The 26,918-nt window shown below is 39.5% G+C and overlaps 1 protein-coding gene across 1 annotated transcript in view; it reads right to left on the reverse strand.

Annotated features, from left to right (window-relative positions):
- SLCO5A1 (solute carrier organic anion transporter family member 5A1) overlaps positions 1–26,918 on the reverse strand; it is a gene marked incomplete at its 5' end in the record, with an annotated part of 73,904 nt that overhangs the window by 19,145 nt on the left and 27,841 nt on the right. Inside the window, 4 exons of the mRNA XM_041413013.1 lie at positions 5,131–5,329; positions 8,615–8,779; positions 15,367–15,587; positions 21,763–21,895. Of these exons, the coding sequence (XP_041268947.1) occupies positions 5,131–5,329; positions 8,615–8,779; positions 15,367–15,587; positions 21,763–21,895 (718 nt within the window). The remainder of the gene's footprint in view (positions 1–5,130; positions 5,330–8,614; positions 8,780–15,366; positions 15,588–21,762; positions 21,896–26,918) is intronic.

Raw genomic sequence — 26,918 nt, forward strand, 5'->3', positions numbered from 1 at the left:
CTTCACTCTTCACTCATTGTTCACTCCTCTTTCAGTGGTGGGAAACGAAGGATGAAGGAGTTTCAGATGCTGGGGACATGAAATCTCTACTAACATCTGTCTGTGTAATCCCATTTTCATCATATGGGATGAACCATACAGCACATACTACAACAGATTTCTTGAACACTTCTTTTGGGAAGGAATCACTTTTTCTTGAAGGTATGCATTTTTCTGGAAGTAAGCTGAACCAAAGCACGCTGTTAATCCTGCCTTCTGGCCCTGGAAGGCTGCCTACTCTCCACAGAGGAAAACAAAGCATTAATCCCTGAATTACAGCACAGCACATCACAGATTTACCTGCATCAGCCATTAAGAGCAAGTTCTTAGGGAAATTGCACCAAAGCTAGTACATCCTGCTCATCAGCTGATCCATGGGAAAAGCTGCCTAGTCTCAATGCAGCAGCTGCTGTAGAAACTTGGGATATCTGAGAAAGAGCTGCTCTGCTTGTTTCAGCAGGTGCAGATACTGCCAACTTGCAACACTGCTGCACCTGAGCTGCCAAGGACACCAACAGCACACAAACAGAAACCAGCCCCAAATGACAGCACTTCCTGAACTATTCTTTCAATTACAAAAATGCTGCTCCTTCCATTAATAAGATTCAACTGCAAGTTTGCTAAACACGTGCTGAGACAAAACCCAGAACCCCATCTGCCAAATTGCATTTGTTCATTTCTCAGGGAGACTGCTCTGTGTCTCCATGACACAATGCTAACAAAGCTGATAAAGAGAAGACCTTTATTAGATGTGACTAACAATGTAAAGGACTCTAGTTTCTAACATTTTTTTTCTAAGTCATGTTTTTCTCTCCAACTATTACTCCAGGGAAGGTTTGTGGTATAGGAGTAAAGTGAGAAAAGGGAAAATATAAAATTAAATGTATTGCCTGAGTGTTCTGAGCTGTGACTAGTTATTTCACATACTTGGACAGGAAGATCACTGTACTGACACTGAACATATATTGGGTAAAAAAAGTGGGCTCTCTTCTCAAAGATTACAATTTAAATGAAATGCAGTTAAAAAAAAAGGAAGTCAAACTATATTTTGGCAACATCTAAACAAATAACTGATTTTGCACATGTTTTTATTGATATCACTGTAGTAACCTACAGGACCAAGGAAATTACAAGGGAAGGAGATAACCTCACCACATAGTTTCTATAATCTTAATATTGGGTTATATGATAAAAAGGATTATCCTAATTTGACAGCAGTATTTTTGGTTTGGTTTTGAAGGACATTCTGGATGGCAGAGATCTGCAGTCTCCTTTTTGGCAAGCAGCTGGAATTGCAGCAATGATGCAATTTTTGTGTAGCTGTCAAACAAGGGACCCTCTCACTGCATTAGCTGGATTCCTTCTTTGTTGTTATTGTTCTGATCCAATTAGTCACTGCTTTCAAGTTAAGGGATGCCACTGGCTGATTGGACTGAAATAGATACAAGAATAACAGAAAAACACACTGTTGATACAAGAGGAAGAATATAAGTATTTTTTATGTGAAATACTGCAGTAAGCCAATTGCACACTTTAACTAAACTCTACTTGCAACAAAACAACACAAAGCAATCAAAAAGAGACTATGTTGATTCATTACACATCAGAAATGTGAGAGATTGAACTGAACTAATCCAGGAATCTGTCACTATGAGTAAGCTCACCATGGAGGCTGTTTTAGCTGCCTTGTACGACAATACATGCAAGAGACAGGTCTGGAAAAAAACAAAGCAGCTGATCTCTGATTTCCTTTTTGTTCAGTACTGGCGAGGCCACACCTGCAGTGCTGGGCTCAGTTCTGGGCTCCTCAGCAAAAGACAGACAGGATGTACTGGAGAGAGAACATGAAAGTCCACTAAGATGATGGAAGGACTGGAGTATCTCTCTTCTGAGGAAAAGCTGAGAGAGCTGAGACTGTTCAGCCTGGAAAAGGCTCAGGGGGATTTCATAAGTGCTGTAAATATGCAAAGGGAGGATGCAAAGGAGACAGAGCCAGGCTCTTTTCAGTGGTGCCCAGTGCCAGGATCAGAGGCAATTGGCACACACTGAAACACAGGAAGTTCCCTACAAACAGCAGGAAACAGTTTTCACTGTGAAGGTGACTGGGTGGTGACACAGGTTACCCAGGGAGGCTGTGGAGCTTCCCTCCTTAGAAATACTTAAAAGCCATCTGGACTCTTGTCCAGACCATTTGCTCATTCAGGACTTCCCACCTGGATGCTATTATGGTGCAAGAGAAGGGATGCCATATTGTGGTTTGACATAGGGCTCCTTACACTGCAATTCAAACATCAAACACACCCTCAGAACAAGGCTGGGACACGGAGCAATAGGTTCTAAAATGCTGAGATGTACAGTACAGAGGTGCCCTTGATCTTCCTGAGAACAGAAATGCTGATGACATGCCAGCAACAGCAAAACTGCTTGTACCCAACATAAAACAGCAGAAAATTCTTTCTAATATATTCTAATCTGTGCATGCCTCCAGGTCCCATCCACTTTGCAGCTGGTACAGTCAGAAAAATACTGAGTTTGAAATGTCACTGCCTGCTTTTCTGAGTACTGGTATGCACATAACTTCTATGTTAATTGAAACCTAGTTCACCTCTCTCCTTAGTAGTGGTTTAGGACCCAGTTCACCAAAGAAAAAAACTGCATGCTTAAATGTATAAAAAACGGTAGAAATGAACATATTTGTCCAGAAATGATCCTGCAGGGTATGTCTACACTGCCCAATGCATCTGAGATCTCTGAGCTGGGGCCCGTGCAGATAGGTCAGATATCAGACCTGGCACTGCCATGTTAGGGTAGAGCATAATGCAATACATTTATCACAAACCAGGCAGCTCTGCTGCTTTCCCTATCCAATCTTGCCCGTTGAACTGGCTTTGACATCCCTATGCTGCACTATAGTCAAAGTAGAGAATGAAGTATGTGTTTTATTAAATTCAGAATGAAAGCATGCTTTTTTAGTTCCATGGCCAACAACACTGATGGCTGAGTTAAAGAGTTGTGTGGGATCTCAGCGGACCCCGACAGAGTTGCCTACTAAGTAAGTGATTTGAAACTATCAAATGACTGATCATGAGAATTAAGAGAATGCTTACATTCAAGATTAATTTATGTGTAGTGCTGCCTTTTTACTATCATTTTGATAATAAATGTGGACTTTATCTCTGCATTTTAAAAATCTAGCTGAACCATGCTTTGTAATGTGCTGGAAATGCTCAATTTCTGATGACATCACAGCCAATATGATTTTTATACTGATTTCAAAGAGTTTATATGCATCAACAAGTTGTGAGAATTTTGCCATTACTATTTCTCACCTCTTTTCTCGATAAGAACAATTACATGAATGTGGAAGGAAGTACAACAGATCTGCACAAGAGCTGTGAATTGATGCACATTTCAACCGATGCTATGTATTTACTGCAAATGTTATTACTTACTAAAAAAACATCAGACACTCTAACAAATCCAGCATGAAGGCTATGAGTTACACGACAACAGTACACCTTGTCTTCAGTTTAGAAATAGATTTAAATCAAATGGGACTTCTCCAAACACAAAGGTACAGGCTTCTCATTAGTCAGGCAGGGACATTCTGACTTGCCACACAGATAATTAATTCCTATCTGAAATTTATGTTTTCATTCCTATTAGTTTTCACCATCTACACCCACAGGCTGTCACAACCATTAACAGCAGGTGGACAATCAAAGCATTCCACCCCCTTCCCATCCCTCTTCTCTCCTTCTTCAGCCCACTAAGCTCAGATGAGGGTATATCACCGTGCCACTTCCGTCTACTGAGAGCCCCTCAGCAGCAAGCTTTAACTCTAGGTCTTAGGAATACAAAGGAGTAACAGCTTTTCATCAGCTCTTGACTTTCAGCTGCTGGTTTTCTTTGCTCTAGCATTAAGGTTTGACAGCAGTGTAGTAACACCCAGCAACAAACAATGCAAAACATTCTCTGTGTACACAGCGCCTATTTTCTTCCTCCTTTGCTTCCCATTTTACCGCTTTATTTTTCACTTGCTATCCCTCTGCCCCACTGTAATTTTTCTCCATTTCATCATCTCTTTTCCTGCTCACACTATACATTCTCTTCAAAATATTAGGAGTCCAGAACTGAGCCCTAAAAGCAAATATACAGATGGATCTGATACCCAGCACCTGGTCATAATTAAAAGGCAGACATGCCTCAGATGTGAAAGCAAAGGGAAAAAACATCACTTCACGTAGGTTCACACTCTATAAACACTTAGTCTGCTCCTGTGTTTAACCTACATGAAGAATGAAATTTTGAGGAAAATCTCATGTAAAAAGTAAGAAAGAAAATAAAAGCTCATGATCAGGCTTCTACAGAATCCCTTTCCAGTGAAAATGTCTCAAGTTTTACCACACTGCCTTCCCTCCAAGTATCTTTTTCTTTTTTCCATGCATTTCTTAATGCCACGGCCTAAATTCCTCACTCCCAAGTCCTTCCTACAACCACACCTTTTTCCTCATTGCAGTCCTCTTCAGTCTCTCTATAACTTTAGGGAATATGGTCTAGTTGCTGTCTTGATGATGATCCAGGAAGCCCTGGAGGGCATTCACACAACTAGTAAGGGGATCAGAAGCAGTGCACACCACTAATGTCAATAGCACATGCCCAAGTGATTCTTCTCAAATAGGGACTGTAGACCTAAAATACTATTAAGGTGATAATTAATAAACCCATTCTTCATAATCCACTTCATTTTTTCACAGTTTTTCATGAGCAGAAAACATTTTGAAGCACTACATAAATTCTAAGTAATCTACAGAGGACACTATTCTTATTTTTCTGCCTCACTGAAGGCCATTCTAATACATTTTCTCACCCCTCAAAAAGGTGAGTTACTACATAAACTGCATTATAAACCAGATGTAAAAAAACAAGGGCCACATACTAACAGCATGTTCTTATATCACAATACTCACAAAATTCTCATTTGAACCTGTGGCTTCCTCAGTACATCAGTTATCAGCATTTTATACATTTCCAGATCATGCTTATTGAAAAAAGCTAGTTTAGCTAGAGATAATCACCCAAAATACTTACCCAGTTGTGTAAGGTATATTTATTCCCCCTAGATTAATGCTTTCACATCCAACAATGAAGAGTGTTGAAAAGCACAGCAGAGACACACCACTGCAGATCATAGCCAACTTTGCAGACTCTCTTGCACCAAGTTTCAGCTTTTTTATAATGTAGCCACCTAGGACAATACCAACACCAGCACTTGGGACAATAATCACACCTGCCAGGAAGAAGTTCAAACAGCATTAAAAGAGGACCTACAGAAATGGCATAAAACATAAATATTGGTTTCATTCCATAATGAGATGACTGCAAATGCTGCACTAAGATCTCCATTGTCCGATCCTCCACTAGCAAACTGAGTCAGACTTTTCAAATCTCTGGAGTGTTGTCAAAGAATTTATAAAAGCCTCCTTATCATATTAGCAGCGGCCAAAGCACTATAAGAGAACTATTGTACTTACAAGCAGAAACATTGTTTTGCATTTATTTTAGAATGGGGAGAAGGGCTACATATAGGTCCAGTTTAACCACTGAAATTGGAAGAAATCCAGATTTGGACACAAATCTTCCTCCTCCCATTCTCATGATTAATTCCAGCAAAGCACAAGCACTAACCTCAAGCAGGACCCCAGAACCCTGCCCACCTGGGAGTGCACACCCAAGCCTGGTACAAATTCTGCTTTCTGGATACTTTACTCAAGCTGAATAGCACTTTCCCAGGCAACTTGCATCAGGACAAGAGGAAATGGCCTCAAGCTGGGCCAGGGGAGGTTCAGGCTGGACATTAGAAAGAGTGCTTAACCACTGGCATAGGCTGCTCAGGGAGATGGTGGAGTCAGCATCCCTGGAGGTGCTCAAGAAATGACCAGAAGTGGAACTTGATGTTTATTGACATGGTGGTGGTTGGTCAAAGCTTGGAATTGATCACCTTGGAAGTCTTTTTCAACCTGGAGTGTATGACTCCACAACTCCTAACTCAGCATTCCAATTCATCTCTCCACTCCATGTGGAGTGCAAACTGACCAAACACAATTTAAAAAATTAAGATAATAGAATTAGGGTAAATGTAAGACACAAAGACGTGCCTATGAAACCTCTGCTGCTGCAGTCATAATGTACAGCAACATATCACCAGATTGTCCCCACTTGTCAGGTCCTGAGGTGGTGGTAAAGTCAGCAAATGTCTTGCACTCTTCTTCCCTTGTCTTTTGCTTCTCACTGACATGTGAGAAGGTCTTTAATTAAAGGCTTTGCCAATAAAGCTGCATTCCACATACACATGGAATTTGAACTACTACTTGGCAGCTGCATCTACAGAGATGTCAAACTTTATAATCCAAATTGTTAGAGATGCTGGTCTCTTAAAGAAGCCAGTAAGACTATCACAGGCAAGTATCTTTACAATTATTGCAAAGCAGAGTCATTTTCTACTACTATGTCTAAAGGTGAAAGGGACATTATATTTATCAAAATGTTGAGATTGTGAAAGAAAGAAAAAAGGGCAAAACAGCTGGCACCTTAATTATCCTGCCATCACCAATGACATTATAGAAGAAAATATCATTTCAGGAGGAAGATTCTAAACAATAAGTTTTCACAGAATCAAAACCAGTTTTTCTTCCAAGAGCAGAAATTATAAATGTAGAAGCTGCACAAGTTCAAGACACGAAATTTGGCACATAGTGTTTTTTGATGATGAAAAATGCCAGGGTTGTTTTAAAACTGAAAGAAATTGGGACTTAATTAAAGAATTGCTGCTTAGAAGACAAAAAATTGCCAGCAAAATCCTTACATGAAGAGATTCAGGAAGCACATGTTCTCAGCTGGCGATGTGTGTATTAAGCATAGATGTACAACATAAATAACATGTAAATTCTCCTTTTACTAACCAGAAAATTTGTGAATTTGTCATGTCTTTACTAGCCAGTAGCAATCTAATACAGAATTTCTAAGTTTCCCTTTCCCATTGTTCCTACAAAAAATATGTATAAAATTAACAACTGTTGACTCCAATGCTACGTTTAAGAGCTGAGATTGTAGAAGCAGCGCTCACTTGTTCTTTTTGTTCTGACGTATTTAATCTTCTTCTTCTGGTTCATTTTAATAGTCTTTATCAAGTACTTTATAACAGGGAAAACAACAGATGTTAATAACTTCACACTTTAGGCAAGGTCACGCTGGTTTTACCTCTGTTAATGTACTGACTGTTGAGTATTTTTTTCTGGCAAGAATGTTTCTGGCTTATCTTGAGAATGAAGTTATGGCGCAGCTATCCCATCAAGACTCATTACAGTAAAACTCCTGCATCTGCAGCTACTCTAAGCTTCAGAGAGCACCACAGTCCCATGAATCAATGTTTCCTCCTTATATGCAGAACACAGGGATTTCATGCCCTGAAGAAAATCTCATCCTAGAAACTCTCAAATAAAAAGCACCACATGGTGTTTCTCAGACTTTTCCCCTTACCACTCTAGAAATTCCTTGCATTTCTTCCAGCCACTGCAAATGACAAATTCTTCCCATGTGAGGTCTATGTGCCTTCCTTTCTCCTTCTGCTACTTTCTGTCCTTTTTTGACAGATGCCCCCAGGCAGCTTCACCCCATACTTCACCTGTGTCCCCACAATTCACTCCACTCCATCATTCCTAGGGCACAGTGTCTGGAAGTATGAGGGAACAAAGAACTAACCTGCCCAGCAATTAGCAGTTTCTATATGAGAAGCACTACGGAGAATTTAAAAAGATTATTAAAAAGACATATGTCTTTGACACAGATAGAAGAGAAGGAAACTCATCTGCATGACACAGGCCCCAGTTCTGCACAATATTTTGGCCTCCTTTAGTAGCCAAGTTCTCATCTCTCTCAGTCACAGAGGAGCATGAAGCTTAAAATTTTGTGCTCTGTAGTTCTGTTAAAAGTTGGACATGGCTGTACAGCAGGGGTCTCCTGAAATGATGGGTAGGAGAGAATTTGGGAAGTTCTGACCAGACTAGCTTGTTGTCTCAATGTAAATAAGGAGAAAACCACTACCCTGGAGGAGAGAGATAACTGAAGGATGGGACAGATAAACAACTTTTCACTAAGGTAAAAAAAGATAAAGATATTTTAAGGATCAAAGAGGAAGTAAAATTCACAGAAAATAAGAACAGTTTTAACAGATCTTTTAAAGCACACAAATAGCAGTCATGTCTATGGTTTTTCTAGCTTGTTTTTGTTGGTTTTTTCCCCCTTGGAGACAATCAACAAATGAGAACACATCTGTCTAGGCCTATGCAAAAAAAAAAAAAAAAAAAAGAATCCAGCCCTTTAACAACATAAATGGGTTTACATCTTACTAAATACATATAACAAACATCAAAAAATAGTCTGAACATCTAACCAAATGCAGAAAGCTGGATCCAATCACCTGTTTGAATGAACGCATTTTGGTTCATTCCTAATTGACCCATTTTCATTAGCCAAAGCCAACCTTGCAAGGTAACACTACGTGGCAATGCCTTACCAGTGTAGATGCTGGCATTGGAAGCTGGGATGCCAAACTGTGACTCGATGAACTTGGGAATGAAGGTAATAAAAGCTGTGACAATGGCACTCTCAGCTGTGTATGACAAACTCACAAAAAGGAATGTCATGTTGCTTAAGATCCTGACAGCTGCTCTTGGAAGCTCTATAAAATGACAAAAATTACAAACGAATGTTATAAACAATGAGTGAGAAACAAAAGCAAACTGAAACAGAACCAACTGATTTTCTTTGAGGCAGACTAGCAATAATGGCTTGCTAGCAGCTGGTACATTTGCTAGACAGAAGGGAGAGTGCATATTTGGGACTGCAGCCCTTGCTCCCTGCTCTGACCCCATCTCACTGCCTCGCTCAGGGCCACTTGGCACAAACACAACTGAGGTGTGTATCAAAAAACCATCTGAAAGAACAGATAGTAACACCACAACAGAAAGAAAAACAGCAATAAAATGTAGAGATTTTGGAATTATTCTGTTATCTTGAGATTTTCTGTGAGATAACACATATCACACTGCTGAACTGACAGTACTGAGATTTGCACTCCATAGGAGGAAAAAAGATCCTATACTCTTCCTGTTACTCTCTGCTTCAAGGACCATGCTTGGAAAGCTGGGGTAATAATAATCTAATTTGAAAGGGGTACCAAAATATTTTTAGTTAAACATTTTTCTACATGATTTAGAAGCATTTACCATGATGCAGACTAAGCATAATGAAAAAAATTACATCAGTAATATCAAGGAATCTCAACATACAATACATACAACTCAATATTCTCAGAAGGGATAAAGCAATCAATTAAAAATGAGAGTACATCATTAACTTAAAATGAAAAAGGATTCATAGATGTTGCAATTGTTCTCAAATCAAATATCAAACCCCCATGAAATTCAGCACTGTAGTTAAATTAAACATTTACATACTTTTAATTTAGTCCTGCAGCCAAAATTATCATCACCCTATTCATTCAGTACTTAATTTTTTTTTATTAGATGCCATGATTTTAAACACATCTTCTTTTCCTTGGGGCTTTTTTACCCCAGATCAGATTTTTTTCAAGTGTTATATCTAACCTACTATAGTTCAGATTTTTTTCATTTGCTTTTCACTTGGTACAGAAATAGAATAAGTGTTTGAATCAAAGCCAGTTGAATTCAATGACAAGAGCATCCATTAGAAATACATGTTGAGCAAGGACAACTGAGAATTTTACTGATGTTAAAAGTTGTCAAGACAAAAATCTGTCTCACTTTCTGCACTGACTCCAGTAGGTTATCTGTATAAAAGCAAACAGAATTTCACTTGTCATGTCGAAACTTGTCAAGCTGCAAATTAGCACTTAAGTTGTCTGACTGCATCCAGTATTAGCTTATGCCAGTTGTCAAAATTTATACTGAATTCATTATGAGTACTGGGTTTATAATTTTAATGTAGTGAAATGCTCTCCTGCTACATATATGAAGAAACATATTAAATGTTAAATGCAAAATTGGGTGGAAATAACTAATGAATAAAACATATTAAGAAGCAATCATATATTTTAATCTTAATGTTTTTTACCACCTACAGCATTAAAAAAAGTTTGGTGCTGTTTGTAATAGAAACAACAGGAGCAAGCAGTTATGACCATGCTGATGCTGCTGTGAGAAAGGAGTCAGGAAACAAAAAGAAGGACTGGTCCTGATGGAAACTGAGCTACTTAGTGGCAGCTGCTCACCTGGGTTTAAAATGTGGGAGAAAATAAGGTATCATCACAGAGAGAACGAAAATTTTATTAGCAAGATGACCTGAGCGTTCATTGTAGAAATGAATTGGTAGTTCTTGGCCGAGAGCTGAACTCAACGTCTTTGCTAAATGGATTATTTTAAAGTCTTGTCCAGACATCATAATATGGGGTAAAGTTTGCCCTTCCTGATAAAACTGAGCTTCATGAAAATGTCAGCTTTAGAATTTTCAGTCAACTAAAGAATTAATTTGGCAAAGAACTGCAGAGCTAATGAACATTTTGCTCCAGCGTGTGTATGCAGAGCTGTACTTCTGTTGACTCCTACCTACATCTCATCTGAGCACTCAGGCTAAAGGTCATTATTCATTTCAAAACGAATTAGTATTTTGAAATGGGATTTCTCCTGTTAAGTAGATAAAACTTAATGTCTTGGAATAAGCACAAGTTCCCTTATACCCATGTGAAGGGCTCTTGAGAGAACAGCTTTGCTGATTACTACGAATTTTGGCATGAAATAAAGAGTTTATTTCTGCATGCCACACTAATGCACACCACCTGGAGCACTTAAGAGTTGATCTTCGTGGTTTATAAACAGAAATTGTCTGGCATACAAAGGAAAGTTGCTATATAAGAAGAAACTTGGAAATAAAAACACACAGAGTTATAGACTTTCCCTGGTTTCCTCCTGTGATCACCATCAAACCCTGTGTGACAACACCTGTACTACACTTCTGAATTTAAAAACCTAGAATAAAAAAGTACTATTAAGTAACTCATTACCTTTCAACCACAGTAACTGTAGTAAAAAGCAAGAATGCTAAAACTTTAAGGATCCTTTATACTACATAATCCATCATGCTTTTAAAACATTTCTATGTCAAATTATTTTTGTGTGGCTAGCCACAGGCCTAGGTTTTGATTTCAAGGCCATTATTAAACCTGTCAGTTTTGATTGTTTGGAAAGACATCTTCAAAAGACATTGCATGTTTTTGAAAATTTGCATCAGAAGCAAACCTACAGAAATTGCAATTTCCCTCATTCTGTCATCTAAACTAATAAACCTCTATCAATTACACTCCTAAACTAAAGCAATCTTTTAGCATGGCTGTTTATATTTCTGTGCAGTAACTCAAATTTTAACATCCCATCTTTTTTTTCTTTTTCCCCCAATAACCTAGTATATAACCAAGAGTAAATTGAAACCTGCCTTGCTGGACTGGTTTGCTAGACTACTGGCAATTTTCTTCCTTTCATGATCTTTGACAGTATTTTTTCTCTGGTCAGTATTAATTTTTCTTTCACTCATGTGCTGGACCACTGCTTGATTCATGGTAAGGGAAAAGCGCAAGAAAAATCTGCAAGTAATACAAGTATTCATAAATATTTCTCTAAGCAAAGCACTGTAAACAGAATTTCAATAAAAACTCAAATAATTCTGACTTCACCTCCTTTTTCAACATTTAATATAATTTCTTTTATCCCTGTTCCTGCACACCCAGCCCAGGGCAATGCAATGAATACAATCAGGCGAATAAATCATTCCAGTCTACAGCCCATCAGAAAAGTCCCTTGTAAGGGTGAGGCAGATATCAGCCAGAAGACCTCCCTTCTGCTAGTGCTCCCAGTCTGGACAGCACCACCCAAGCCTGCAGCTGTGGAGAGGGCTGGCTCCACACTGAGGTCTCAGGGACAGCTTCCACTCTTGTGCAGCACAAAGCAGAGCCAAGATTTGAGACAGAATTTCTGGTTTGTTTATCAGAATGGAAACCAGCAAAGTGACACACAACTATGTCAAATATATCCTGCATGGAGCTAATCACTGATCTCCAGAACAGTATTTTGCCATTTCATTATCTACTTACAAACCATTTAAACAACCTCATTCAACTCTTAGGACAGGCCTTAAGCACCTGGGTGGTAGCTGGATCATTGAACAGCCCCTAATATCCCATCAAGTTTGATATGAATATCACTTATTTTAGTTTGATTTAGAGCAGGCTCTCAAGGCTCCAGTTAGCACTGCTCATCACTGCATGGCGCTATGACAGTTTTTTCTATTTTGAGCTCTTCAGGACAGTGTAAGAAAGGACAAGAGGGAATTGCCTTGATCAAGGTCAGTGGCACTGCAGGATCTCCAGCCCATGGTCGGCTGAACCCTCTGACATTCACAGTGCTCACCAAGTGCCCCCACACACACCCCACAGCCTCCTCCTCCTCTTCTAATGCCTGTCAACTGATCTTCAGGTAGCACAGAAACTCCAGCAAAGCACTTCAGTGGGCTTATCCTGCCACCACAAGCCCCTCAGGAGCTTCTTTTATCTCTGCTGATGCCCTGACAATCATTATTATCCTGTCTCTGCCCCTCACAGGAACTCACCAAGGAAGGCATAGGACAGCTGGTAGATGTGACAAGCCAGACAGGAATATGCTACATTTAAGAAAGGGCTGTACATAGGAACAAATCAAAAAAAACTCCAAAGACTACAAAATACAGGTAATTAATTAGATTAATTATTTGATTCAGATTAGATCAGTCTTTTATAAGTAATACATACATTTGCTTTCTATACACTGCTCCTTTATTCAATTGCACAGTAAATTCCATTACAGTGGTAAGTGAAAATGACTGCAGATACAATTCCCATGATACAAAACCCTAAGGGTATCTAGGTAATAAATGAAAACAGTAGTTTTGTCTGCTCAGATTCATGTGTTATCTGCACATATGGGATTGAACCATGGTTTATTCATTATAAAACTCCTCCAGCTCATGTAATCTACACTACCTTTATTTTTCCCAATAAACTACATCCCATTTTCTTCCTCCTGTGACCTACTTACTCTTTTATTTAGTACTTCTGATATCTGATTCAGAAGCATTCTTCAGCTCACATTTTCTACTTGAAATGTAAGAAAAGACTGAATTCCAAGCCCTTGCAACTTGAAACAAGTGAAAAATCAAAGTTGTATCTGTATTTTTATCTGATTTCACCTCTACCATGGGCCAAAATAAAGCTCAGGTCACTGAAGTTTGAGGCTACTTGCAGATGGAGCCAGTTTTGATTTACTTCTTCAGCTTATACTGGCAGTCAGTGCAGAAAAAAAAGACTCTTACAACTTTTTGATACCTTTTCATTCGCCTAGAGATTCATTAGGGAATTAGGACAAGTTAGAACAAGACAAAAATCATTTTGCCAGGCTTCCCAGGTAAGATGAGATCATACTGGAAGAAGAAAACAGTTACTTTCCTTACCAAAGCTGCATAGATTTCAGATTTGATGGCACTGACCTCTGTCATGGCAGACTATGACATCATTGATATTTATTAGTATAGAACAGAAGATATGACCTACTAAATCCACAGTCTCCTGGCTACTGCCTAAGTGGAGTTTCCGCCCACAGTGCTATAAAAAGATGAAGCTCTGACATTCAACGGAAAGTATAAAATGTTCACTGCATCTCAGAAGAAGCAATGCTAAATGACTTAGACACACATGATCCTTTTTTCCTTCCCATTATAAACAAAATTACCTCAGCTGAGGAGCTTGAGGCATGATCTTATTTCATAAAGCCCACTTAAACTGGAAAAATAATTAAATGATAGTGCATTCCTGCTGCAGGACTTCTTTGCTAGAGTAACTGACACTGAATGGGAAAGCTATTATCAGCTTATAGAAAAATACTTTTTCTGCTTATCTCAACTAGCTTGCTATCTTTCTGGCATGTTTCTTTTCACTGTTCCACATGGTGAAGTTTCTCCTCTAAAGAAAACTAAAAGTTTTGTATAGTAAAAGTTTGAACTCCATTAATATATTAACATAGTATTTTATAGAATGTATGCTATACATCTAGGCAGATACATACTAAATATGAGTACCAAATACCACATGCCAAAATGAGACATACAGAAGTTTTTATTTTTGTTTTGTGTAAACATTACTTTAAATTACACTGGGTTTAGTCTAAAAACAACAGGTTTTGCTAAGCCTTGTTTAGTCAGCATAAAGAGTGATCATAAATGTTGCATTAGAAAGTCTTCCAATCACTATAGCCTGGACTTATATCCAAGTAAAGAGTAACACTAATGTCTATTTCAACAAACACTTAGCAGTTTTGAGTTCAAATTATGTCTGATGGTACAATAGATATTTCATGGTTTCTCCCAGTTCCAGCTACATTTATCAGGCTACCATAAATGGCACAACCAGCATTTGCATCACAGATTCCAAGGAGGACACAATAGCACTAACAACAAAATAGCACTAAGGCACATTCACTCTTGTCCTACACTATTCAATTTTATGATACTGTTAAGTTTGTATTATCAATTTGAATTCTATATGCTTCACATTAATCAATTTGTAGCAACACTGCCCTTCTTCCCCAGGCAACTTGTCAATGACTATTATTTACTGTTACACTTTACAGTAACAGGTACTCCTTGAATAAAATAAAAATCTCTACTACTTGTCAATCTTTTGATCTCTTCACATTTTAAAATTAGCACAGGTCTTATTTGTCTTAGCCTTCAGAAAATAGTTTGCAGTACAAAACAAGACAGGAAAGGAATATGAAACAGATCATCTTTCTCTATGAACTTACCCAAATACATGAAAGTATTTGAACTCACATACCAGAATTCCTTCTACTTGTGTCACTTACACTGTGGAAGAGCAGGTTATTCCAAGAAGTTCAGCTTATAAAGCAGGTGTGACAACTGCAAACTCTAAGATGCATAAATACATGTGGTATGGGTCCTGTAACTATATGAAATAGACTACCTGTTTGTAACAGGTACACAAACACTGGCAATTCAAGGAAAGGAATGTCTTACAGTCATTGCTGGACCCTGTCATTTTAGAGGATGAGCATCTATTAAAATCTCAATAGCAAAACATAATAGCAAATACAGGATGTCAAAAACTGCCTTCACCTACACCCATACAATCCTGGATGACCCTGCACACCAAATCTAAAGCATTTATAAATTAAAAACTAACTTTACCTTTAACATTCTCTCCAAATCCCATAGAGGCAGAAACTGAACTGTCTGTTTCTGTTTTGCTACTTGTTTTCTCTTTCATCACGTCATCATCACTTGAAACATCATCAGAATTCATCTTCTTTTTCTTTTTTTTATGTCGAGGAGGGAGCTTTTTCGGAAAGGTAAACATGGGAAATATCACAAGGAGCATAGCAATGGCACAAAGGAGAAATCCACTCCACCTAATGCCAGGAAAACAGGAATGGAAACAAAAGCAAACACATTACATGAAACAAAAAAAATCAAAGTTACTGTTAGAAGCTGCACTGCCTGGAAAGACACATTTGCAAAATATGAAAAACTGACACTAAGAGTAAAGAACTGGAGTGGGGGAGAACCTTTACTGTACTAAATTCCTTAATCAGAAGATGTTTCTGTTGCCTTACTTACTGAAAGGTATTTATCCAGAACCCACCAAATTTTATTAAATAGTGTCAGCTTTAAGTTACCACAAATTTTCGGGTTTAGTAATTTTTCAGTACCAAGTGCTGAGAATTAGATATTAACTTTGACTTAGCCTTTCACAGACAATTCCCAGTAAAGCAATATAGTATTTCTCTGGAGAACACAGAATAAGCTATCCATGTCATGAGAAGATAAAATGTCCTGATAGATACATCAGGGCTAAATCTGTTCTGCTTTCCAGTGCCCACCTCTCACTGCCCTGACTGTCCAATTCTCTCTCTTCACAACTAAAGAGTTCCCAAAGCCTGAACATAAACAACTGATGTGCTACGATTCATGCCAGGGTTTATGCCCAAAACTCTTGTTCTGTGACTGCAACCTGAAATAGCCTTCACAAAGAATTTCTTCTTCTCTCCCTCTCTATTTTAAATATGGGGTATAAAAATAACCCTAAAACGATCCCTTGGCTCTCAGAGAATGATCTGGGACATACCCACAGAGGGGACAATGTGTGGGACATAGAGCACAGCTCTTCAGCTGCATACAGTTGTCCTCCCTGCAGCCAAAAAGCTTCATGGACTTCACCACAGCACCACAGATGCGCAAAAGGGCTGCACCAGAAAGTTCTGTAGAGTTAACTCGAGTCAGCAGCCAGAACACCGATAGCAGAGTGTCAGATAACATTTCTCCTCTAACAGTGAAACACTAAGGGAAACATAAACTCACACAGCTGGTTCCATAAAGAAGGACAACCTCAGAATCCACCCGCTCCTTCTTACATACTGGAAGTGCAGTTTTCACTACAGGCTCATCCCATTGTACCAGGTTTACACGGCAAGGTTTTGGTAGCACAGTGGGGGCTGCAGGGGTGCCCCTGTGAGAAGTTGCCATGAGATCTCCGATGCTGGACAGAGACAGCTCCAGCCAGTTCTAAAACAGATCCACCACTACCCAATACTGACCTTATCAGAATGCTTACGGCACCTTGGTGTTCACTTCCTTAAGAAAGCGAAAAAAACACTGCACAGCAACTGTGTGAAGTGAAACAGCCCTGCAGACCCAAGGTGAGAGAAGAAGGGGAGAAGGGGCTTCAAGTGCAGAGATTCACCTGCAGTCACAGGACAAGACCATGGTATCCAACTCCAGACTGTGGGGAATCCACACTGGAGTAGGCTCAAGCAGGAATTGTGGCCAGTGGAGAAGAGCCCCCACAGGAGCAGGTTTTCAGGCAGGACATGTCACCTACAGGGGATGCTGCAGGCTGGAACTTTCTGTTCCTGGAGGACTGCACCCCACAGAAAGGACCTGTGCTGGACCAGTTAATTAAAGACTGTCTGAAGCAGAAAAGGGGCAACAGAGACAAGGTGTTAGGAACTGACCACAACCCACTTTCCACAGCCCACTGCATCACTCCAGTGGAGGATGTAGAAGAGTCAGGAGCAAAGCTGAACTTTGGGAGAAGAAGTGGGTTGGAAGTGCTTGTAGGTTTCTCTTTAATTCTTTCTATCCTACTCAGTTATTAACTGGTGATAAATTAATTTGCCTACATCAAGTCTACTTGGCCCATGATAGTAATTGGTGAGGGTTTTCCCTGTCCTTATCTTGATCTATGAGCTTTCCATCGTACTTTCTTCTTGTTCTGCTGAGGAAGGGGAGTGAGACAGCTTGGTGGGCACCTGGCAGCCAGTCAAAGCCAACCCACCACACAAATCTACGCTGGTATTTGGAAGTTCCAGTGAAGTCAATAGCCAACCACAACAATGACAGCTTTTTCATTTCAAATCAAATTTCCAGAATTACGGTGAGTTGACCCTGGCTGGATGCCAGATGCCCACCAACGCCATTCTCATCACTCCCCATCCTCAGCAGGACAGGAGAGAGAAAATGTAATGAAAGGCTCCCATCAGCTTCAGGGGAATCTGCTCTGGCACCTGGAGCACATCCACTTCCTCCTCTTCTTGAATGACATTGGAGTCTGCAGAGCTGTTTCTATCACATATTCTCATTCCACTCTCTTGTGACTACTGCCAATGTTGCACATGTCTTTTTGTCTCCCCCTTCTTAAATCTGTTATCCCAAAGGTGCTACCACCACCACTGATGGTGTAAACCTTGGCCAGCCTCCTCTTGGAGCTGGCTGTCATTGCCTCCCTCAGGCAGAAGTGAAGTTCCCAGGAGCTTCTCACAGAAGCCACCCCTGTAGCCCTCCTGCTACTAAAACCTTGCTGTGCAAACCCAATACAAGAACAACTTTTGCATATTTTTGTACTACCTTTACACTATTAATTATATATTTGTTCAAATTTTAAAACATTTTAAATTCTGAGTAGACAGGATTTCTTGCACAAGAAACAAAAAGCATTTGGCCTCATATTTGTAATGCAAAGATAATGCAACCTTTCTTTTTCAATGAAGACAAATTCATATGCAATGCTTTTCATGATAAATGATTACACACAGGCAAACAACAAATAAGCAGCCATGTGTAACACTATTTTTATTAGAAGCTTACAGGAAGCTTTTGCAAGGCAAATATAAGTGACTGAAAGTTTTGACTAATTTTGATATTATGTAAACAGAAAATCCTCTATTCATTCATTTTAGCTGATAACATACATGGATTAGAAAGCAGACTTTTAGGAGGATTAGTCAGCACTGTCAGACGAAATAAATCCGTAGTCTGTATAAAAATGTAGCAACATCCCTTTCAGGATCTCAAAGGCAAAAGCTGCAAAGGCACTGATCAAAGAAACAATCTGTGGCAAGAGTATGCAGAAATCTGCAACCCCCCACTCAGGAGGAAACAGCAAAGGAGACAGGGCCTGTAATGTAGTACGAGATGAAATTCAAATCCAAAGGGACCATTATGACAGCATCCCAAATGCTGGAAATGTCACAAATGCAGCACTGGACGCAATTATCTCACCATCTACACTTCACAACTTCCTGGAGAAGTATCAAAGAATTGGAAAACAGACGAAAAACTGTACCAAAAATAAAAAGAGACACCTACAATGGGAAATTGAGAGGTCAGAACAGGAACTTAATTTATTTAATTAAATTAATTTTAAAAACCCTTGATTTTCTATCTTCTGAAGTCAAAGAAAATATGCAGAAGAATACCTCAAAGGCATCCGCACGAGCCCTAGGACCTCAAATAAAGCAATTAAAGCTAAGGAAGGACCAGACAATGCTCAAGGAATTCCTTTAAACTTCTTGTGTGGAATGTTGATGAAAGACTATACAGAAAGACCCAAGTATCAAACAGATTTTGAACTAGGAAAACACTCAGAAAAGTGTCAGCAAAAGAAAATTTGATTCAAAGCACCTGACAGATCGCCAAGGGCTACTCCACAACTAATGAGGTCCCTATATAGCACATTAACAGTTCTCAAAGACAACAACATGATGAATGATTTCTAACAGATATCCCTACAGTTACCACATTTGAATAAAAAAAACAGTTTTAAACATTTGATGGGCTGGCATAGACAGATGGCTTGTAATTTAGCCCAGAGCACCTACAGAAACCCTAGGTATGCAAAGCCCAGGAGCAGAAATCCAAGTCCTGTGAAACTCAAGGAATAATCAGATCAGACATAACCCTGAAAAATAACCATTTTACTTTCCCATGTGGCACGAGAGATAAACCAAATTACGTGTCCTGCAATGTTCCTAGAAAGGAACAGATTAAGGAAAAAAATAGGCTATAGTGCTTTTATTTTAGCCATATATCATAGTTGCTATACTCACTATTTTGTGTGCAAGCATTGCCTCCTCTAACAATGGAAATTGTTAAATTGGGTCCCACGATAAGTTACATTATGAACCTTACAGCTATAATAAAGAAAAGATAGGAATCAAAGACACTAATTCACTTCAAAGCAAACAAGACTCAGTAATCTCATATATGACTTCCCATTAAGTTATCTCAATTGAACCATGCTTTTAAAGTGTGTCAGCTAAAGTAAGTGTTGGGCTACTCTCACATTTCAAATTGTTAGATTGCATAAATAAAAATAAACTTGACTACACAGCATTTCCCTTCAAGGAGAAAATGTCACAATCCCAGAAAATACATTTCAGTGAAATGAAAGTCTACACTTCTGGAATTCTCTGCAACCAGGCAGTCAGTGAGTAGCAAAGGACAAAGGTTTGACCCTCACACCATAGGAGTCTTCCTTTTTTTTTTTTAATGGGTTTTAATGGGTTATAGATTCAGAAAGAGAAAAGAGAATGAGACACAAATGCTATGAACTCTGCTAAGCTTTTATGAGAGGCCACCACAGATTGTGCAATAAATTACCAGAGACCTGATAGCATTTGATACTCCTCAGAAATTTAAGAGAAAGAAGTGACAGTCAAAAATGAAAGAGAAATAAAAAAGACCTGGAATACCCTTCAAGGAAAGCCAGACCCTACAGATTTAATCAACAAGATAAAAAAAGGAAACTTTTAATTACTTTTACTGACTTTCTTGCTTTGGCTATTTTTTTTTTTTTTTGCAGAAACTGCTTGAGCTAAAACTGAATTATATCAGTGGCTGTGTTACAGATAAAATCAAAAGTTTATCCCACATTCACACAGCCCCACTGATTTCAATTAACAAATATATTTATGGGCCTGTTTGAAATTTCTGCCAAAAAGTACTGATCAGATGCTGATTACCAGTTCTGACATGTCATTAAAAACACATGAAGTGTAGGAATTCTATGAAGAATGTGCAATATTTTTCTTTGATTCCAATTATATTATATTATATTATATTATATTATATTATATTATATTATAGATTATTCCAAATCTTTATAGAGTAGTCCGAATTCTGACATTGCTGCACACTCACAGAGCAGATCTTTCAGTGAGATAAGTCAGTAGATAAATCAGAGCACAGAGTTGTTAACCCCAAGGCCACACTCAGTTCTCAGCTTTGCCTTTCTCTTCCTGAAAATTTGACAAAACAGTGAAGCAATGCTCTTGGACTAAGCAAGACAAATAAAGCAGGACTAAATCTTTAAAGGTTTAAGAAGCCTCTGAAGAGAGAATTTTTCATATCTAACTGTCAGGAAAGATGACTGCAGAAGAAACAGAAACAGATACAGACGGACTGCAATGGCGCAGTGACAAACGCTAACCCAGGGCATGAGAACTGACACTGCACCTTACACCTACAAAGCAGAGGTCTCTCCCTGGGATCATGAACTTCAGTTTTTTTCTGCGATTGCATGAAAACTTCAAGGCAGATTTATGACTTATCTGAGAAAAGACAGTTAAAGCCTCCCCAGGATGTGCCTCCTCAAAGACACATCTCCAAGGAGGCCACATCCCAAAGGCTGCCTGAAGACATCAGCTAACAATTACAGCTGCTACATCTCAGTGCTGCTGGAAGCCTACTCCTTACTAGAGAATAATGTGAGATGGTTTACAGCATCTGCTGCCTAAACATAAGCCATTACCATTAACAACAAAGACTGGAAAGGGCATGTTCTACCCCATCCTATCTCCTTCACCTGGAATAGGATCAGCAAAGTCTAGCGTTTCTCATCTGGGGAGCAGAGCTTCATGCTGCCTTCTCTGGAAAACCAAAGAGATTAATCCAGCTTCCAGTAACAAGGAGTCAGTTCTGACCAGCAGAGACCATCTATGGCCTCCTGCAACACCAATATCCTGCCCTGTCATCCCTGTGATTAGCACTGTCAGTCAGTGCCCACTGTGGTCAGGGACAGTCCTGATCAGCCAAACATAGGGGGTTTTCCATGCACTGTCCCTGTGCAATCCTGTGGCAAACCTTTCCTCTCTGTCAGAGGCTAGTGAGTAGTAATAACAGAAACATCATCTTCCTCAGCCTCCTTCTACAACCTTAAACAAGTCCTCAAGGCATAAAATCTTCCAACCTGTCATAATTCCCTACTGGCAACTGAGAGAATAGTTTTGAAAAATGTTTGATCCTTACCAGTTTCCAATGAATCGGGGATCGCTCTGGTCAATATACACAGCTGTCCTAGGATCAACATAGAAACCAATAAGGAGTCCTCCTAATAAGTATCCAGCTGCAGGTCCAAGTGCTCCCATTACGTACATGATGGCTGAGGAAATAAAAGGTCGGAGTCACAGAGCAATAAAATTAATGTTTCATTATTTATTTACACATGAAATCGCAAAATAAATGATGTTTCTTTAAGCAAGAAGTTCTGCACCCTAAGACTTGAAGGAACTTTTTTTCAACCAAGGCAGCAACTTCTGCCTAAGTCACATATCAGTAAGAAGATTACTACTTTCTGTACATTTTCAGTCAAATTATGCAAGTATACACTATTTTGGTATTCTGGATGGAAAACATACTCGACTTGCATAATATTTTTCCTATTTGGTAATATTTCCTTTAAATCAAATCAAAACTATTTAACATATAATTTTTTTAGAAGTCTAACTAATGGTAGGGAAACAGAAAAGCAGAGGAAAAATTGTCATCAGAGAGCAAAATACAACATTCTAATTTAGTTACCATGAGCCTAATACTGTGTATAAAAGAATGGTCCATTTTAAGAAATCAAATATTCCTATTTCAGAGATTGACAGAATACAGGTTCACAAAAGGAAAGTGCCATTTAACTAACTTGTTATCTTTCTATGGTAAGGTCTCCCACTCAGTGGATGAAGAAAAGGTGATGAATATGATTTTCCTGTACTTTAGGAATACTTTGGATACTGTCCCTAACAGCATCCTTCAGGACAACTTGTCCAGCTGTGGGATGAGTGGCTGCAGGCTGTGCTGGGTGAAGAACTGGCTGAAGGGCAGCGCTCAAAGGGGGTCACTGGTCACCAGTGGTGCTGCCCAGGGGTCCATTCTAGGGCCAGTTCTGTTCAATACATTTACCAGTGACCTGCAGGCAGGAGCTGAATCCACCATTAGCACATTTGCTGATGATCCCAAACCGGGAGGTGTTGCTGACTCTTTGGAGGGACAAGAGGCTCTGCAGAGGGATCTACACAGACTGGAACACTGGACAGTGATTTATGGCATGAAGTTTAACAATTCAAAACACCAGATTCTGCAGCTGGGACGGACTAATATCAAGCAAAAGTATAAACTGGGAGAGGAGTGGCTGGAGAGCCTCTCTGCAGAAATGGATCTGGAGGTGCTGGTTGGCAGCAGGCACAGCAAGAATCAGCAGCGTGTCCTGGAAGCCAACAGGACAAACCCCATCCTGGGGTGCATCAAATACAGAATCACCAGCTGCCCAGGAAAGGTGATTATGCCACTGTGTAGAGCACTGGTGCAGCCTCACCTGGAGCACTGTGTGCAGCTCTGCGCACCACAATTTAAGGATGTGATGGTCCTTGAATGGGTCCAGATAAGGGCAACAAAGCTGGTGAGAGGGCTGGAAGGAATGACCTGTGAGGAGCAGCTAAGGACTTGAGGCTTCTCTAGTCTGGAGTAAAGGAGGCTGAGGGGCAACCTCATTGCTCTACAGCTTCCTGAGGAGGGGATCTTTACTCACTGGATCTTTTGTCCCTGGTATCCAGTGACGGGACACATGGCAATGGTTCAAAGCTTCACCAGAGGAGGTTTACATTGGATCTCAGGAAGTATTTCCTTATGAAGAGGGAAGACAAACACCCATGAAGGCTTCCTAGGGAGGTGCCAGACTTATCAGTGTGTTTAAGAGGCATTTGGACAATGCTCTTAGTAACAGGTTTTAGTTTCTGATCAGCCCCGAAGCAGTCAGGCAGTTGGATGAAATGATCCTTGTAACTCCCTTCCAATTGAAATGTTCTGTTCTATTTCATTCCATTCCATTCCCCTACAATATAAATAAAGTTCCCTCCTTAATATATCCTGCAGCACCCATTCCTTTTAAGATGCTTCTGTCCTTCTTCCCATACAGTCTGGCTGTAAGTAATAAAGGCAAGGGGGTGGAAGGGCTGGTCTCTGCTGTCTGCCCACACATCTTGTACCACCAAAACCCAGGCTCCAGCACAGCAACACCTGCTCAGCTGCTGCAGATCCTCTAGCAGCACATGAAAGAATTGATTATCTAATTCTCTGTAATTCTCTCTCTAGGTCCAGATGGTTACTGGACCAGTCCCTGTCCATAACAGGAATATGCAGACTCCATTCTTTTTGGTCCCATCCTCAATCAGACATGCTGAATCCTAGACTGCAGCAGCTGAAGAAGCGTAACTTGAGTTATTACACCTTGAGTTTCCACGTTACCTGTTACAGTAAATTATATCTCAAGGATAAAATACGTAAAAAGAGATAACTAAACCTGCCTGATTAAACCAAAATAACTTGCACATTTCCATCGTATGCTTTGAAATAAGAGAATGAAGAAAAAAGGGCATTCTCACAAGTAAAAATAGAACCTCATTGCAGAGAAAAAAAATCACAGAAGCCAACACAAAAGGTAAAACTGCCTATACTAAAAAATGCTGCCAGACCACAAATTGATTACAGTTTTGTCACTTTTAAGCCTTTTTTTTTTGTAAACACATTTTTTGTTTCTATGAAACTGCAATTTTGAATAAATACATTTTGCTGAAGTCCTTTTCACATAATGGTTTTCAGAACTGTGTTCACTATTTAAATTTATTCCAGCCATGTTCCCTACTGATTGATTGTAAACAATTCTCTGTATGCCTACAATGCTCCATCAGACATTGAAACTCTGCTCCTTAGCAGCAACTGGTTAGTTAAATCCCACAGTAACTGTTATTTGCAAAAATTCACACCACAAGGAGGAAATAAAAAAACCGAACTAACAAACAAAAAACTATCACCACACCCCCAGAACCAATAATAAATTTTGTTCTACAAATGTTTGCTTGGAAAATTGTTTCAGACAACTACAGCAAACTCAGACCTCTAAAATCTTTAGAGAGGAAACACAAAGGGAGTAAAAGACTGACCTAATCCATTCACTTCAGTATTCAGAAAAAATACTGATACTGCATTAATTCAGCTTTAGTCCCACCACTGAAAGCAGCTAAATCAGCAACTGCTCATGTTTCAAATCACTATCCAAATAGTGTATTCTGTATACCTGGAAACTTCAGAGGGTTTTCCTTGTAAGCAGAAACATTGCACAACAAAGATAAAAGTAAAACTGTACACTGTTCTGCTTTAGAGGAAGAAATCCTGTTGACAATTTCAGGAGTATTTTTAAATTACTATATGCTGTTCAGGCTTCAAGAGGTTTTGTTTTTAATAAAATTTACAGGCAAAATATCACTTTCTGAGTTTTTCAGAAAACACAGAGCCTCCATGCTCCTGGTCAATGGCAGCAGGTAAGTTCGTAAAATTGCCCTTTTAAGACACAGCATCTTTTTCAGCATCCAATAATAGTCACTATCAGAAACTGGACACCAACTGCAAGAAACTGATTTAGACTTATAATGAGACTAAACAGAGCATGGCAAGCATAACATTTCAGTATTTCAAAATTACATACTTGAAAGAATCTGCCCCAAACGTTCAAACCTTGCCATGGAAGTGAAGGGCAAACCAACTCCATAAGTCACCCTGGCAGGCTACTCAAGGGTCCTGGACCCTTAAAATTCTGGTCACAGCCCTCACAGCTATATTCAGGAATAAAGACATTTTTGATTCCCAAGTAGGCCACCAGGATTACTGGATGATATAGAAAGGAAACTGAACTGGAAACAGATTCAATTTGGGTATCATCAAAATTGTACCTGCTTCACGAATAAAAATTCCTGTGGAGAATAGTTTCAGAATTTTTTCCACTCAGAACACTAGAAGGTCTCCAGATTTTGGATGAAGAAGGTTCAAAAACATGTAGATGATGTATAAGCACATTCCTTTCAGCTTTCTGCCAGGGATTTCAACTTACTCTTTTTGGTCCTTCCTCTTCAGGCCATGATCTGGGATCATGATCTAGGGAGTTGCACAGATGTAACAGCCAAGACCTCTCAAATGGAATTAACAAACATTTTTATCAAGAGACATGCTGGAGTACTGTGATGCTGAGGCAGGGCATGCAGTATCCAGATCATTTTTTTTAATTGAACCTAAGGAAATCCAGCATTCGTCTTATAACCTCATAGCCATAAGCTTGATTGGTGCTTAGATTTGCAAGCTGCCTTACTACTTCTAAGTCACAAAAAGCTATGGTGTAAAATAGCACTGATAAGTCTTTCCCCATGATAAAAGAGAGGTGATGTACATTCCACGAGTTAAAAGCTCTACTCCAAACCATAAATCATCTTCAACACATAAAAGGAGGAAACTACTGTTAATACAGACATATGGGCTACAATATCCATCTGAATCTTTTCTGATTGTGTTACACTGGAATGCAGGATTGCACCCCTCTCAGTTCCTGCAATAGCCACACGTGTTCGATGCTGACAAGTTGTATTACAATTCTGTGGGAACATTGGTCTCTCCAGGAAAGCCCATCTGCTGGTCACCCACTCCTACCCAGCTTCACAGAACCACAGAATATTCTGAGCTGGAAGCCACCCACATTCCTAACTGAATGGCCTGAACAGGGATCAAATCCACGACCTTAGCATTAAGAGTACCATGCTCTAACCAATCTCAGGGTGACTTAGAGCCATCTGAGAACTACTCATGACATTCAACACAACCAGCTTAGACTGGACCTGGCAGAAGCTTAAAGTCTGTTGTAGCTTGCTGCTGCTGCTGTCATGCAGGATCCTAAGTTTTCAGAGGAAAGCACAGGTTGGTTTACTAAAATTACACAGCCTTTAAACAAGATGATTTCAAAGACCAAAGACCTTGTGGATTCTTTAAAGTCCCCCTCTTCTCCAAAGATCTTAGTGTTGTGATTAAGAGTTTCCATTACCAAGCATATCTCCTCCTCTGGGTGTACTCTCTCTTCAGTAATGAGGGATAGCCTTTCCCAGCACTCCCAAACCTGGTCTTTCAGATCATAGCTCTACCTCTGACACAGACTGCAGATAAGTTAAACTACCCTGGTTTGGAGAGAGTTAGTTAAGTCCCCATTTTCACCCAAGATATCTAGCCATGGCAACATTAATTCCTTGAAGCTTTGTACTGGAGGAGCTTCACTGCCTCACTGAATATGTTCTCATACTAGCAAGGTGGTCTAGTTTCAA

The sequence above is a fragment of the Onychostruthus taczanowskii genome, unplaced genomic scaffold, assembly GCF_017590055.1.
Source record: "Onychostruthus taczanowskii isolate IOZ18803 unplaced genomic scaffold, ASM1759005v1 scaffold4, whole genome shotgun sequence".
Taxonomy (NCBI): Eukaryota; Metazoa; Chordata; class Aves; order Passeriformes; family Passeridae; genus Onychostruthus; species Onychostruthus taczanowskii.